This window comes from Copadichromis virginalis, linkage group LG7 (assembly GCF_057382275.1).
Source record: "Copadichromis virginalis isolate Kocher_CV1m ecotype Utaka linkage group LG7, C_Virginalis_male_GT1.1, whole genome shotgun sequence".
Classification (NCBI taxonomy): Eukaryota; Metazoa; Chordata; class Actinopteri; order Cichliformes; family Cichlidae; genus Copadichromis; species Copadichromis virginalis.
Window position 1 is genome coordinate 67,535,493 of NC_140624.1, and position 15,941 is coordinate 67,551,433.

Here is a 15,941-nt window from a genome sequence, read left to right on the forward strand (position 1 = left end):
GCCAGAATGGAAACGCCGAAAACTCTCTGCTGATCCTCTCGTGGCCCCTCGAAGATGGCTCCAATGGTGAGTCTGAACTTTGAAGCCTCAAAGCCTTTGTCTGCTGCCAACTGTGGGTGGAAAGATAAGCTATCAGCTAATTCTTGGATAGCAAGCTGCACCCATAAACCTACTTGTGGTGTGGTCGCAATAACTGACTATCCCGACAGTCCTGGGACTAAAATTTATAGATGTCTGCCAAGTGGCAACCTCTGAAGAAGCATCTTAGTCACATGGTAGAGTGCACCGTACTTTATTATTCCTTGCGAGCTTATTGGGAACCATGACTGTGCTTTATTTATTAGGGGCTCAAACTAGTGACTGAGACAATAAATACACATCGGAAGTGTTTAGTAAGGACACAGATCCAGGGAGCTGGAGGATGTTTTCCCTCTACAGTCTGCAGACGTCATTCTGAGACTTTACCCTGCCCGGCCATCAGACAGAATGCAAGGTTAACACACTTCAGCTACATCTATCTTTTAAATACAGTCGAAGAATCAACCATGGAAGCATTTAAAGTAGCGAGCAGCACCCATCTTCACACACTGCTTCACCTTTCACACCGGAGCAGAGCAGCTGCTGCTGTAAACTGCTGCAAAAACAGCCTTTTAAATGAATAACAGCCAGTTAGTGCAACAAGTAAAGTGCTGCAGCTTCTCTGGATCAGCTCACTCTGCTGTTCATATGAGGAAGAAGGAAAATAACACCAAAAAAATCAAAAGTAAAGCATAAAAAAAGGCTTGAAATATTTCACTTTATAAGTAATATAATACAGATTAAATAGAGATTTATTGATCCTCTTGCTGATCAACCACAGACCTGCTCATCTGTCTAAAACACTGAAGCATAAAATCACACGCGACTTAAAAGATGAAATTCACAGTATCACATCTGCACAGACGCTACAGGCCTGCTGTGATGCAGCATTCCACAGTCTTTGTTTAAGCTGTTAATTACTCAGCTTATCTGCCCAGAATCCAAGTCAGGATTTGGACTTTGTGCTAACTGGTAAGGAATAGTAAATCCAGGAATGTGTCCAGTTTGTAAGACAGGTAATCAAAGTTTCTGTTTCTTGTCTTCATGAACTTTACTGGAAGGAAAAAGGAAGGAAAAAGAAGCTGTGATCGCCAGTGTTGTAAATTCCCTGAATTATTCCTCCAAGCTACGTCTCTTCAGTCTGATTCTTCACTCTGTGTTTTTTAATAGTGATGAAATGAATTCACTCCAGTGCAGCTCAAATGTGAACACGTCCATCGTGCTCTCACTGATGTAAAGCAGGCCTGAAACCTGCACACTGGTGACAAACCACACTGTGCAGACCACCTTTAAGCTTAATCCACATGAATTAGTAACTGGGTAGACTGGGGGGGGGGCATGAATGGAAGCGATATATAGCTGGGTGTGTTTACAGTCACTCCTGGTCATCCTCTGGTTCTCTGAGGCCCTGACTGTGCATGGTCTTCCCTGTGATCTCCATCAGGGCCTGGGCCTCTGGATCCACATCCAGGATGCTCTTCTTAGCTCCGCCCTCCTCACCCTGTAAAGCAAAATAATAGGTACAGAAAATAAAAACACAGTTTTTAAAGGAAACAGCAGGTTCATGCAGAAGAACTGCAGCTCTCGTGGTGCAGTGCATGCTCTGTGCATGCACTGATCAGCATTAGAGTGCAACAAAATCTCCTCAGTGTGAGTTTGCCATTAGACAAATTCTGCTGTGTGAAATGTTGTACTTTCATATATTATTAATGCAATATACAACTGCACAAAAAGTTAGTGCTCTGTGCATATTAATTACCTTGAAAAATAATTTAGGAAAGTAACATAAAGTGAGATTTGTGGAGTACTAGCACACTGGGCGATAAACTGGTCTGTCTGCTAAACCTGCAGAGTTACTGATCCCTAAAGGTTATTTAGGGGGATGTTTTGATGGGAGGTTTTTGCATACATTTACATGTAAGGCTGAGCTGTGTTGTGACACAGAGACTGTTGGTTACAGTGGTGGGCGTGGCAGAAATAAGAATAAGAGAAACCTAAAAGAGGCCCGTGTTTATGACAAAGCCACCTGACTAACAGCTGTTTGGGTATCACCTTGTTGCTGCACAATATTATTTTATTTCTGTCAAACTGTGCTATCTTTGGTATTACTTGTAGATTCAACAGAAGTAATGGGAACAAATGATGTGTTTTATGACAGGCTGCTAGTGGCAAAGTGTCTAAAAATGTAATTTAAGCATTTAATTTGAAAGAAATCTAAAGAATAACTGTGAAAATGATCAGGTACAGGGAGTGGACAGAAAAAGCCGCCAATGTTCAAAGAAAACATTTGAAAGAGCTTCAAAAAGCCTGGAGAACGATTGCTCGGGAGTCCTTTGAATTTAAAAGGAATTGCTCCTTGGAAATAAAATATGAAGAAATGAGGGGTGGCTCAAGACTTTTGCACAATATTGTATGCAGGGATACTAAAGAGGAGATTCTGTCTGTTAGTCAGGAACTTTGAAGGAATAATGCATGTTTCCTCTTTGTCCTCTCTGGAGCATCCGAGTGTGTGTGTCTCTGTCGACTAGAAAGTCAACAGAGCCCCTTATAATCCCGTGCGCCTTATGTATGAACTCTGGTTGTGTTTACTGACCTGGAAACGATTTTATGTGCACGGCGCTCGAAAATCTGTCAGATGTTTCAGTACGACTTTGCTAAGCTACGAAGCCGCACCGCTTGATGGATTGTCGGAGCATTACGGCTATTGTAGGCGGAGCCTCGCGGAGTGATACGTACTGTGCTTCAACATAATGTTACCGTATTGTGTGTGTATAACCTCTTTTTAAGTTTTGTGGATATTATACATGGTTATGCTGAGGATGTGTCGGCCAGTTCCCACTGGAAATGCCTTTTGGTTAAACTGTCAGCAAGGAATTTGCATTGTTACATTTTTATATAACTTTAATGCACATAAAAAACAGCTGCTTGTTTAAGTGAAAATACATTGATTTTTTTTTTTTGCACTAATAAAGTTGAGGAGTTGTAAAGTATTTTGTCTCGTGTCAATTATATCGTCAGTTATGTCGTTATCGCAAATTTTCAAATGTATATCATGATAGATATTTTTGTTCATGTCGCCCTGCTCGACTATCCCAGCAATTTTCTTTTGATTAGACATAAAAGCTGCAAACACTAAAAATGGGCTCTAAAGAGAAACTTTAGTTAAGGCCCAAATCACACAAAATGCAAACATGTATTTCTTTGGTTTTAAACTCAACGTTTGACGGAGATGTTGTTTGGCTGTTTGTGTTCAGACAGCCACACATTGTTGGCTCCAGGTACACCGACTAACACCCAGTGTAAACCTTCTGACTCTAGGTCAGCACGGGTCTTTATTTTGCCGAGTTTATAGAAGAATTTGAACAAGTACTCTGACCTCCTCGGGCTCTGGGGGTTTTCCCACAGCCCACACTTCCATGGAGTCCAGGGTGAAGTCTTCGTCTCCAGAGAGCTGAGGGCTGCCATACGTGGTGCACTTGGGTCGTGCCCGGCTATGACCGCGGCCAAAGTCACTATCCAGCCACAGGCCGAAATAGCCGTGCTGACCGCCCATCCCCTGATGAACACCAGACAACACATCTTTATGTCAGTTAACACAAGCAGGTCACACAAAACAAATCATTTTCGGGGGCCACTCAGGGGCAAATAAATAAATATCGTCTCTTTAGCCGCTGTGTTCAGGAAACCAACCGAGTACTTTTCTATGCTGAAATCTAACCAGCAGGTGAAAGTATGAAATGTTCAAATGATTTCTAAATGATCAGAAGATGTGCTTAGTTTGTCAGGTCAGGCTGAACATAGCTGCTGTATGAGGTACAGAGCCACATGCTCCTGAGTATTACAGCCTGCTTACTGCACCGCTGAGATGATGATGAGATATTCCTGCACTTCTGTGGGACTTTCTGTTGAAACTCTTCTGATTCTGGACAAAATCGAAACTTTTACTCTTTTTAATTCTGCTGTCCAATTATTCGAGTCATAATTGGCAGATTTCTGTTTACTATCATCTGTAGACCCTCAAATGTCAAAGACAGCGCAGCTCTACATTACACCTGAAGCACAGATACTACACCATCATTGCACTGTGACAACAACAGGTGACACTGATATCACTGAGTGTAGCTGTTGGATCAGTGAGCCAACACTGCTACCATCAGGTCAGAGATAACCAACATGCTCAGCACACACCTCAGGAGAATTCTTAGATAAAAGGGTAAAAAACAAAGCTTTTTAAGATTCACTTTCACACAGTCTGCTATGTTCCCTAAATCACATACAGCTTCTCTAAAGATATTAAGGCTCTGGTAAAAGTAAGAGGTCATGTGTGAGGATATCTGTGATGAGCACAGGCCCTGAGGAACATTAATAAGTTCTCTCCAGCTGAACGAGTGTGGTCTCACCAGTCCGTTGGGCATGGTCTGCTGGTTCTGATTGAGGTACATGAAGTGTTGGTTGTATCCTGTTGCTGTATAAACTCTCAGTTTGGGGCTCACAGTGAACAGGAAGCATCTGGAGTCACCTGCGCGCACGCACACACATACACACACACACACACACACACACACACACACACACACACACACACACACACACACACACACAAATATACAAATTATGAAGATGTGAGAGGAAAGTCAAGGGACAGCCCACAGTATTCAAAGCAGTGGTGTTACTTCCTCAGTGTTTCATTTCATCCGTGTTTTCAGATGAGTCTCTACCTGCTGCCTGACATATTTGTATCTATTAGAGCCGACACACTTTCTTTCTTGTGGTTAATCTTTTACTGAGCTGTAAATCTCATCCGATTACGTACTGCTGCGGAGCGCCTTAGAGAAAAACCAAATGATGCTTCAGTGATTTGACATTTACAGATGTCTCAAGATATGCACAGAAAAAAAGTTCTGCAAAGGATGAATAGCAAAGAGGTTTGCGTTTAAAACGCAGCCACGGCTCAGAAGCATAAACAGTAACGCAGCGATTTATTAAGAGCTCTTTGCTCCAAACGAGCAGCAGCTTCTGGGTCAGAAAAATGAAGCCAATGCAGAAGAACTGCAGCTCCTCTCGTTAATGCAGACTTCAAAATGAGTCGAGGCCCACATACTGCCCAAATCCACAACATTTAAAATGCAGACTAAAGAAATAATTTCTGTAATGTTGGTGCCTTCTGGAGCTGTTTTACTGATGACAAGTAATACGGCTCGTTGTTTGATACAGCACCAATGGTTTTACCAGAGAGAAAGTTATGCATCCATTTAATCCACATTGTCATTTTGATGCTAAAATCCACACGCCAGCAGAGATGTGTTTGATATATTTACATATAAAATATTAAAGGAATATAACAAAATATGTATAAATATTTGTAAAAATTATCTTAGGTGCTTTTTTTTAACGTTTTATAATTTTTAGATTTGCTGTGTTTTTTTCAAATATTGTATCAGTCCAGTTAAGATGAGATGAGATAAGCTTCACCACACATGAGAAATTTGTTTTGTTACAGCAGTAAGTGAACAGTGCAAAGTTACATAGCAAAAATAGAAAAACCCACTGGAATAGGATGAGATGATATGAATAAGAATAAGAATAAGATACTGTACACAATAGAATAAAATAAAATACTATATACAACTGAGTAAAATACAACGTTGTTAAAAAAGAATTGCACCTAGTGTTATTGCACATACGGCAATAACACTGTTGTGTGTGTTTGGTCAGCTGTGAAGTCTTTGTTGTGGAGTGTGACAGCAGTGGGGAGCAAAGACCTGCAAAATCAGGTGAGTCAGTGCACTGAAACGTAATTCTAATGAATGAAATATACTTGACAGAGAAATCGACATCATGCCTTCTGGCTGGATGGTGTGGAAAGTTGTGGTGTGGGCTAAGAGGGGTTACATCTTATTAAGTCACGATGTAGATCTTCCACAGATATCTAAATCACGCTTAATATGCACTAACTGGTGTATGCTCTGAATGACAATAAAGTATCGATTCTAATATATTCTATTCTATTCTAGACTAGAGAACAGGGGCTTCAGAAAGATGAAGAAATTCAGCTAGAAACAAAGTTTTTATGTGTGGCTTGTTTCATGTGAATCGTGTCTAAACCACAGCATTAAAGAACTTTTAGTTTTCTTTAAAAAAAAGTAACTTCCTGTTCGGCCACTCAAGCCTGTGCAACAGACTCGAACCCGCGAAGTTAAACACTCACTGATTTTTCTTTTAAATCTGGATGTATTACTTGGTTTTACGACAGTGCCAGCAGCTCTCAAAAACAGGTCACTGTGATTTGTGCGGTCCCTTCTTGTAGGACCACAATCAGAATGATTTATTTCACTTGGCTAAATGTTAGAATAAAATATTAAAATATTCACTTTGTGGCCTTTTTTTACATTTTAGAGGAAACAGGAAAGCTTGGAGAAAAAAATGACATTAATGAAGTAACATCGTGGTAAACCATATATGCATCTGTCCTTTTATATGATTCTGATTACAGAAACTCCCAAATCACCACACTGTTAAATTCTCCCTGAGCGGCTGCATCAGACAATACTACTTAAAGAAGGATCATTTCGAGCTGTGAATCATGCAAAGCTACCCAAATACAGTGCAAGAATAAAAATGAGCACAACAGGTGGACTTCAGCTCTTTTGCAGTGGGAGCACTAGTCTGTGGCATACTTACCCTGAAACTGAGGTTTGACCTCCCAGGTGTGGGAGGCGAAGCCCCCAAAGACCTGCCCCTTGGTGTCTCTGATAAGCAGCAGGGTGGGCCCCTGCTTCATCAGGCCGGCCACCATCCTGGTAAAGCTCTCCCCGTGCAGCCGAGTGGAAAACACAAGCCTCCAGGGGGCGCTGTAGCCATCTGGCAGCTGGTGAGATTAAAGTGACGTGTGGAAGAATATGTGTGACATCTGATGAATGATTTGCTGTTATAATAAAAATCACACTACAACAGAGGAGGTGGATCGGGAGTCTGAAAGGTGACGGAGAACCTGTTCCCCTCTTGTTACTCAGATCACTGAATGTCTTGTTTCGCCACTTTGCATGACTCAGTGCTTTTAGTTCTTGTTATCCCACTAACACTCCCCCTATTCTTCGCAGCTCTCACCGCACTCTGCATATGCGCTGCTGGAAAATACGAGTAAATGCTGTGCCAAACCCACTGACCAACCCCACTCAAAGACAGCAACTACTGCCCGCTCCACTCTGTTTGTAGTAGAGTATATAAATACAAAAGCATGGTTGCTTGGCACATTCATTTAAATTAATGCACTCCCAGCCTCTCCCTAACCTAAAATTAACTCTACCTAGAAGTTAAAACCAAGTCTTAGCCCTCAAACAGGCCCTTCAGAAGGCGTGCGAACATGAGAGTTGATCGAATTTCTTTTACAACATTTCATATCTTTGATTGTCTGAAGCTCAAACAAGTTCTCAGAGACACAGGTTCACACACTTGCTTTTGTCTTTGGTTTCCTGTGACAAACTACTTCAATCGCTCACTCGTGAGCAGGCGAGCAGTTCTTGAGAAAGCTGCAAGCCACAATCTCTCCATTCTGCACGGCCAGAACAACACACATTCAGCGAGTACATCTTTTATTGTAAACATCTGGACAGTGATGCACCTTTTGTGATTTTGCCTCTGCACACAGGCCTCTTTCACCTGCATCGATCTCTGTTTGAACCCCCCATATGGAAAAGACTCAGATGTGGCCTACTTCATATAGTGAATCATATAAGGCTTCTATGATTTACTCATGAAAGCGTTCATATATTGTTTTAGTAAGTATCCAAAACATACAAGTTTCATTTATATAATTTTTCAAGGGATCTTATATCTGTTTTCACTCTTGTATGCTTTTCATACAAGTTTCATACAAGACAGATACAAACTTCATAAGATTTATATATATCTTTTCCATATGGGTCGTAAGTGTTAAAGCTACATGTTTACCTCTGATCAATATCAGTAAAAGCAGTAAAACAATACAAGACATCTGAGCAAATTCTGATAGGCTGGTGGTGATAAATGTGTTGCAATAGTTAGTCGATTCATTGATTCTGATTACAGATTCTGGTTAATTACAAGGAACACTATGTAGGCAGCTACTTTCTGTTTTAATGGTTTAAAGAAGGCTTTTCCTTGTTTGAACATGAAAGCACCCTGAGCTTTCATAAATATACCAGAGACTCATATTAGAGTTGCAATATTTAATCAAGTAATTCCTTCTCCGATCAACAGAAAAACAGCTTGTAAAAGACTTAAGAGAATAAAAAGGAAGAAGCCAAATGTCAGAGCTATTTGCTTGTCTTGGTCTCTAAACTTACTACTTGAATGTTTTTCCCGTTTTACTAACATGAAGAACAACATTACAGCAAAATATGGAAGATGCCAGCATGTCTGCAAACACTCGCTCCTGGTCGGTGGCTCGGTCTCAAGCCCTGCGTGACTTGACCTTACAGCGTCTTAGATGCAAACAGGCAAGTTAACGTTACATGATTAGCGGTCATGTGACTGCAAAACCTTAATGGAAGTCTATGGCAAAAACAGCAATCCGATTCGATCTCTAAAAGCTGTCATGACACACTAACAATAACATTTTGTAACTTTTTTTATCAGTCTCGTCTAAGAGGAGACTGATAAAGAAATCGACCCAAATGGCAGATGGCCCCGCCCCTCCCTGAGCCTGGTTCTGCTGGAGGTTTCTTCCTGTTAAAAGGGAGTTTTTCCTTCCCACTGTCGCCAAAGTGCTTGCTCATAGGGGCTCATATGATTGTTGGGTTTTCTCTGTATTATTGTAGCGTCTACTTTACAATATAAAGCACCTTGAGGTGACTGTTGTTGTGATTTGGTGCTGTGTAAATAAAATTGAATTGAACTGAATTAAGACGAGAGGATTAACCAGGTAAAGATTGGCCATTAAAGAGTGTTTAGTTTCACAGTTCGCTCGAGCCTTTGCTCTGTTTTTTTGGTTGCAGACCTGTGTTATTCAAGTCAGCAAAGTTTCAAGAGTTAATTATCCAACTGACAAAAGCAACTTGAGAAAAATGAAAGTTTGGAGAAACATCTTTGGATAGTTGGAGCCTTGTGAACGTTAATTTGACTTGGCTACATTTGATATGAGTTTGCTGATTTAGGATGACAAAAATCCTAAAATGAGAGAATAATGTCTTGGTGTTGCTCTTACTTGGCACCAGAGATGGGCAGTAACGCGTTACTATAATCTGATTACTTTTTTCAAGTAATGAGTAAAGTAAGGGATTACACTGCGTTACTGCGTTACTAAAACCGTGATTTCGTTTGCGAGAGTGTCTCCTCACAATGATGTAAGCGAGCGCGACGTTCGTGACAACAGCTGTGTGCAGATCAACAATGGATCATATATGGAGTGCGGCAGAGCGTGCAGCGTTTAAGGCGTGGAAGTACTGACCTTACTTTGGGTTTGATTCCGTAAAAAGTGACAAAAACATTAGTGTCCGCTGTTCACTGCGTGGGAAGAAAACTTCTTTTTACAGCGAAAAAAAAACCCTAAACGTCCGAGCAAGCACCGAGTAGCTACGACGTAATGGGAAACTCACAGAGAAACTCGCGGATCCTCCCACTGACATGACGGCTGCGGCACACCTGCACCAGGGCAAACCTCCGCCTGCCCCACTCCTGCTAAACAGGTGAAAATAGAGCAACAGGACCGCTGAGTCTTTGATTTTATTTATTTTCTGCTGTGAGTGTAAACACAAAAAACTATTTTATTTTATGTGCTGGAATGTGCAGAAAATAGGTTTAAATGTTAAACAAATTTCTTCCAGTCAGAGAATGTTGCATATGATTAAATGTTTGCTTGATGCATAAAGTTAAGAGATTAAAACCAATAAAACAAGTTTTATAAAGTGACTTTTCCATCTGATTACATTTTGTATGATGGATTATGCAGAAAAAGTAGAATTGGGCTGAAAGATCTATCGCTTTATCACCTCTTCAGGTTGTAAATCGTGTTTTTAAAAAGTAACTAAGTAACTAATTTCTTTCTAAAACAAGTAATCAGTAAAGTAACAGGATTACTTTTGGGGGAAGTAATCAGTAATTAGTTACTGATTACTTTTTTCAAGTAACTTGGCCAACACTGCTTGGCACCCACCTGTACAGACCACATCAGGTGCAGCCAGTAAAAAGACCTACTTACTGAACATACATACATAGACTGCAAGTGTAGCTACAGCATTACACTTCGTTGTACATGTACTGTGTACATACATGTGCAATAAAAGGCTATTCTATTCTATTCTATTCAAATAAAGGAAAGATTTGTCGTCTTCACACCGAGAAACAGCTTATTAATGTCACACAGGTATGAGACATCTGAAGCAGCACCAGATAACTGATGTCAAGGTGTAGGTCTCATGTTGGAACTAGAATCGGCTGGATCGCTGCGTTTCTAAAAACTAGAGCACCTGAATACAGTTTATATGTTTGCTGTTCGCACTGCAGTAACACAACTAAGTTCTCATTAAGCAGGCAAAAACAGAAGTGTAACACCAAAATGTTTCAGGGTGTCTGAAAGTTTTTTGGTTTTTTTGACTCCATAAAAAAGCAAAAATATGCTGGTATATACTGACCTGTGGAGCCAGAAACATGAGGGTGGGGATGTCCAGTAGACACTTCAGTTCATTCCAAGGCGTCTCCCTGCAGGGGGGCAGCAGCGTCGGGGCTGGCCGGTTGCTCAAAGACACACTCAGTCCCTCAGCTACCAGCAGCTCCAGGTACTGTGATACCTGCTGTACCCTGAAGATCCAGTCTTCCAGACAGGAAACATCACAATCCCCCTCATCTAATGAGAAAAGGGGAAGTAGTAGATTTAAAGTAGATTAAGTCAGAGAAGTAGAAGTCAGAGTTTCTAAAATATTCAAGAACTTCCAAATCAGCTCTACCTGATGGTTTGAGCTCAGAGCACATCTGCTCTGCCAGGAGTTTTACACCCAGGGAGATGTCACCCATCCTCTCTGGCTTCCAGCCCTGCAGGCGTCCTCTGTGGACCAAAATCTGAACTACAGCAGAGACCAGGTCCTGGAGGAACTTTAGTGAAAGAGCAGGAGTGCTGTAAGAAGCACAGACAACAAATGCTGCAGAAACCAACACTACACTCTACTCACCTCCAGCACCTGCTCACATGTGACAACCGCTGCCGCCCCTGCCGCATGCTGGGACATGGCCATGACGAGGGGGACACGTTCTTCTGCAGTTCCCCGCAGAGTGTCTGCAAGGAAGACGATCAACTGCTCTCGGCTGACTCCAGAGGGGCCGGCGTATCCGGCCTTCCCCGTGGCTGCTGGAGCTGCCAGTCCAGGGTCGATGCTGGACATGCACCGGTAGACCCTCCTCACCATCGAGCCTGGTGCCACGCTGCCCACTGATGACTGGGAGAAACAAAATGTTTAAAGAAACCCGGTGACAGAAAGCACCTCTACACCAAGTAGTCAAAGCATCATAGTCACAAAAACAAATCCTGCCTGATAGGAAAAGTTTAAAGATGTACAAATGGAAAACTGGACTTCTTAAAACATGTGAAACCTGATGTAATGAAGTCGTGATGTTACATAGAAACTATTATTCAGGCTTTTACCTGTTCCATCTGCTGACACACTTTTAAGTCTTATTTTGAAAACATTTAGTACTGCTTCCACAGTCACACCTGCAGCATCTCCAGCGTTATGGTCTTCCCTGCGGCGCCCCCAGCACCACCCTGGAGCTTGTCAAAAACCCCCTCAACCACGGGTCGCTCCTCGGGACGGAAACGGGCCAGCCGCTTCTGCACCACCACACTCTCAGCGTTACCCATGATGTTCTGCAGTCACACACAAAGTACAGCAGAATGGAAATCATCATTGTGTGTACGTACTGCCAGGCAATCGAATCCAATTCAAAGAAAAGCAAAGCAATATTACATTTGAACCAACCTAAAGATAAATCGATATCAATGAAAAGAGGAGCAACGGCTATTTTTTTAACCACTGGGCGAGAGGCGGGGTACACCCTGACAGGTCGCCAGGCAGTCACAGGGCTAAAAGTCGAAGAAGCGAAACCAGGTGATGAGTTTATGGGCTCGCTTAAAGAAGCTAAAATGAAAAGAATTCGATGATAAATTTTTTAAACCTCCTGTGAGCTGAGCAAATTAATCAAGTTTAGAAATTAAGAAGAATACATACTGTACCAAAGACAAAAATGTAGCTAAGCCTAAATAGTGAAGCAAATGTGCACCTGCAAAGGCGGCAGGGGCGACTCCCATGGTTGCAAAAAGACTTCTGGTTGCATAGAAGTCTAAGGGAAAATCATACTCTGCTCCCTTATGAAGCCACCTGATTAAACACTTTCTGAAGAATTTATGGGCTCAGTCTTCAGAGGCATCATAAAAGGGGGCAGACTACCAAGTTAGGTGGGAGGGGACTGGGCAAGTTCCTAGTTCTTTCTAAGGTATGGACATCCAAGGTATGGACATTGAGGCTGTGGACAGCTACAGGTACCTTGGTGTTCATCTGAACAATAGACTGGACTGGACTCATAACTCAGACGCCCTCTACAGGAAAGGGCAGAGCAGGCTGTACCTGCTGCGGAGACTCAGGTCGTTTGGAGTGGAGGGCCCACTCCTGAAGACCTTCTATGACTCTGTGGTGGCTTCTGCTATCTTTTATGGCGTGGTCTGCTGGGGCGGCAGCATCTCTGCTGGGGACAGGAAGAGACTGAACAGGGTGATCCGAAGGGCCAGCTCTGTTCTAGGATGCCCTCTGGACCCAGTGGAGGTGGTGAGTGACAGGAGAAGCTGTCATCCCTGATGGACAACATCTCCCACCCCATGCAGCAGACTGTGACAGCACTGAGCAGCTCCTTCAGTGGGAGACTGCGGCACCCACGGTGTGGGACGGTGAGATTTCGCAGGTCTTTCCTCCCCACTGCTGTCAGACTCCATAATAAAGACTTTAACTGAACAAACACACACATCCACACATATGCAATAATACTAAGTGCAATAATCCTTTCTGTCATCGTTGTATTTTTACTCAGTTGTATATAGCATTCGTATTCTATTTTTATCTTATTGTATATTTATTTTATTTTATTCTACTGTATATAGTATTTTATTTTATTCTATTCTGTACAGTTGTGTACTGTATTTATTCTTATTGTATTCTAATTTTTGCCTCATAACTTTTGCACTGTCCACTTCCTGCTGTGACAAAACAAATTTCCCACGTGTGGGACTAATAAAGGTTATCTTATCTTAACCAGGATGACCTCTGAACGGTGAACATCGACACATGTGACAGGCATGTCTGGACCCGGTTTGCAGGGCTTTGGGACACAATGAGCAGCAGCATTTAGATGCTTTATGATGAACTTAATTGTCTGATTAATAAAACATTAGGTTCAGCTGCTTCACTACAGCAGCGTCTCCTGAGATCTCTCCTGGTTAGGCAGATGTGAAAGCGCCACTGTGGGCTCACTAACTGGCTCAGTGAATACGTTGCACTCCCAGTGCTGATTAAGCTTTATCATTTAGTGGTGACTCCATAGTGGCCTGTATATTATGCCCCTCCGATTAATATGAATGGAAAGGACACAACAGCAGAAACGCTAGTTTTTATAATGTAGTCCAGCACACATGGACGGATGGCCCTACATGTGTTTTCTTTCTGTCTTAATCAGCTGCTGATGCCTGAAAACACGTTTAAAATCTTTGTCTTTCTGAAGGCGTTTCTAGATTCCCGAAAAACTCATCCAACCATCCGAGAATAAAAAACAGCAGCTTCACCGAGTAACCTGCGACAGTTTTAACTTCTTTCTGTGGACGCGGCCATCTTTGTTTGGACTCAGGAATCGCAGGTGCACCCGGGAAGGAGGACAAAATTACTCTTTATCATTGCATTGACAGGAAAGTTTTTCCACCCGATGATTAGAGGCGTCCTTGGCTATTCTAAAGATACACACAGAGGTGATTTAGCGTTTAAAACGAAGCTAGCCAGGCTACTTTTCATCAGCGGTTAGCTGACACCTGGATGAATGCTGGGGTTAAAGTAACAGAGCCCAGCACTGCTTCATGATTATCCTTCGCCGAAAACGTCGTGTTTGATTAGCGAAGACAGATTTTATGCACCGCGGTCTCCGACAATAACAGTAAATGTGTCCGTGAGGCGCAAACCTTTGAATGAAAAAGCTGCTAAAAGCTTTCCATCCTGTGACAGCAACACTTCCGGGTCTTGCAGGAGCAACAGCCAATGAAAGAACGAAATGTCCACGCGCTCCAGGGAGGGGGCGGAAACAATGCGCGTGAGCAGCCTGGGCGCGTTCAAAGCGTCTCAGGTACAATACTGAAATACCGGAATACCAGTTGTATTCATACAATATTTCTGAACATGATTATCAGATAGATAATACTATATACTCAAAAATAAATGGTATACTATAAATACTATTCGAGCAATTTGTACGACGTACATCATTTTTTAATATTTACATAAAGTGACATGGTATAATAATATTGAAACATTTATTTTTAGCAGGCATTTGTCATATGTGCATATGAAGTGATAAAGCGTAAAATTTGTATGAAAAACCATGTGTGGAGTTTTAAAAAAAATATCCAATGAAGGCCATATTTATCCTTGAAAAAACGTCATAATTTCATAGGCAGGAGATTACTGTGAATGTGACTTTATCAAATGAAAGGAAAGACTTTGTAATACCACATAAATCGGCTTGCATCATATCTCATTTCTTTCAGCACACTCAGATCCTGGGGCCCGTCACATTAGAGGGCTCCTGGTTTTTAGAATATACATGAAGTAACACAGCTCGATGACAAGACACAAAACAACTATTAAAATTGATAATCAATCCCATAAAGACAAAAAAGAACCACAGGAAGAAGAAAAACAACTACAAAGAGACTCTAAACTCTCAAAATACCCACAAAGAAAATGATACAAAGGTCTCAAGGATATATTTAAAAAAAAAAGAAAACTCATTCTGCAGTTTCTGTAGTTTCCCTCTTCCTGAAAAACTGAAACAAATAGTAATTTATTGTCCAGTTTTCGTACTTTTGTTTCAAACCTGAATGTGTGACTCATACACAGTACAGCCCTCATAAAGAGCTTGTATTGTTTTCATGCTCCCGTCCCCTCTTTCGCCAGTAGAGGGGCCACGAGAGTAACTAAAGACAGACGGGAAGGTCCTCTGCAGAAACAGCAGGCAGTTGGAAAAATGCCTTTTAAGGGCATAAGATTTGCTGTGTGAGTGCTCGGAGTTGGATGTGTCGCATTGTAATGAGGGCTTTTGAATATGAAGGTGACGCATTGCCATCTGCTTGCGTCACATAAACAGGATATGGTGGCAAAGCAGAGAGTGCAGTATAAGAAGAACCTGAGAGTTAGAAGACCAACCCCGGAGTGCATCCACTGCAATAAAGCCACAGATAACTGGGTCATAAACCTGAATGACTCAGTGAAGTTTTGGTAGCACGAATACTAAATGGAGTTATCATCACTCTTCTGAAGCTCAGCAAAATGAATTAAAGTGCTTCTTAGGCACATTTTCTGGTGGACCTCCACCTGCCTCCATCTGAATTTGAACCTCACTGCCTCTAGGCTTTTGCTTAGTCCTAGAACCACACCTTCCAGATTTTTAGTCTTTCTGCAAGTTTGCTCTCATGTCTGCTTGATTCTGCATTGCTCTACTTCATAGTAAAGACCTACCCACACACATTCACAGTGTGAACTTCTGTTGACTGTAGTGGAACTTAACGGCACCTGCCATAAAGTGTTTAAAGTTGCAAAAACACATTTGGGAAAACTCAGCAGCGAGTCTTTCTCCAGAAACTG

General features: G+C 41.9%; 1 protein-coding gene across 4 annotated transcripts; it reads right to left on the reverse strand.

Moving 5' to 3' along the window:
• Positions 1–276: 276 nt before the first annotated feature.
• On the reverse strand, positions 277–14,328 carry meak7 (MTOR associated protein, eak-7 homolog). 4 transcript variants are annotated; one of them, XM_085464903.1, is made up of 10 exons: positions 14,264–14,321; positions 12,027–12,130; positions 11,762–11,914; positions 11,223–11,486; positions 11,001–11,145; positions 10,689–10,900; positions 6,760–6,946; positions 4,479–4,597; positions 3,455–3,634; positions 277–1,579 (listed from the first exon to the last, which is right to left on the reverse strand). In XM_085464903.1, the coding sequence occupies exons 3-10, from the start codon at positions 11,906–11,908 to the stop codon at positions 1,454–1,456; spliced, it is 1,380 nt and encodes a 459-aa protein (XP_085321029.1). In that variant the 5' UTR covers positions 11,909–11,914; positions 12,027–12,130; positions 14,264–14,321; the 3' UTR covers positions 277–1,453. The 4 variants fall into 4 exon arrangements, with proteins under 4 accessions (XP_085321029.1, XP_085321028.1, XP_085321027.1 ...); XM_085464902.1 differs by lacking the exon at positions 14,264–14,321 and adding an exon at positions 12,328–12,879; XM_085464901.1 differs by lacking the exon at positions 12,027–12,130 and having other exon boundaries at positions 14,264–14,328.
• Positions 14,329–15,941: the final 1,613 nt, after the last annotated feature.

Bases quoted from the DNA above. Each gene is read 5' to 3' on its own strand.
- meak7 (XM_085464901.1), bottom strand. From the start codon at position 11,908: ATGGGTAACGCTGAGAGTGTGGTGGTGCAGAAGCGGCTGGCCCGTTTC. The intron at 10,901-11,000 runs GTAGAGCTGATT...TTTTCTCATTAG, and splicing joins CTCTGAGCTCAAACCATCAG to ATGAGGGGGATTGTGATGTT. The intron at 6,947-10,688 runs GTCAGTATATAC...TAATCTCACCAG, and splicing joins TCATGTTTCTGGCTCCACAG to CTGCCAGATGGCTACAGCGC.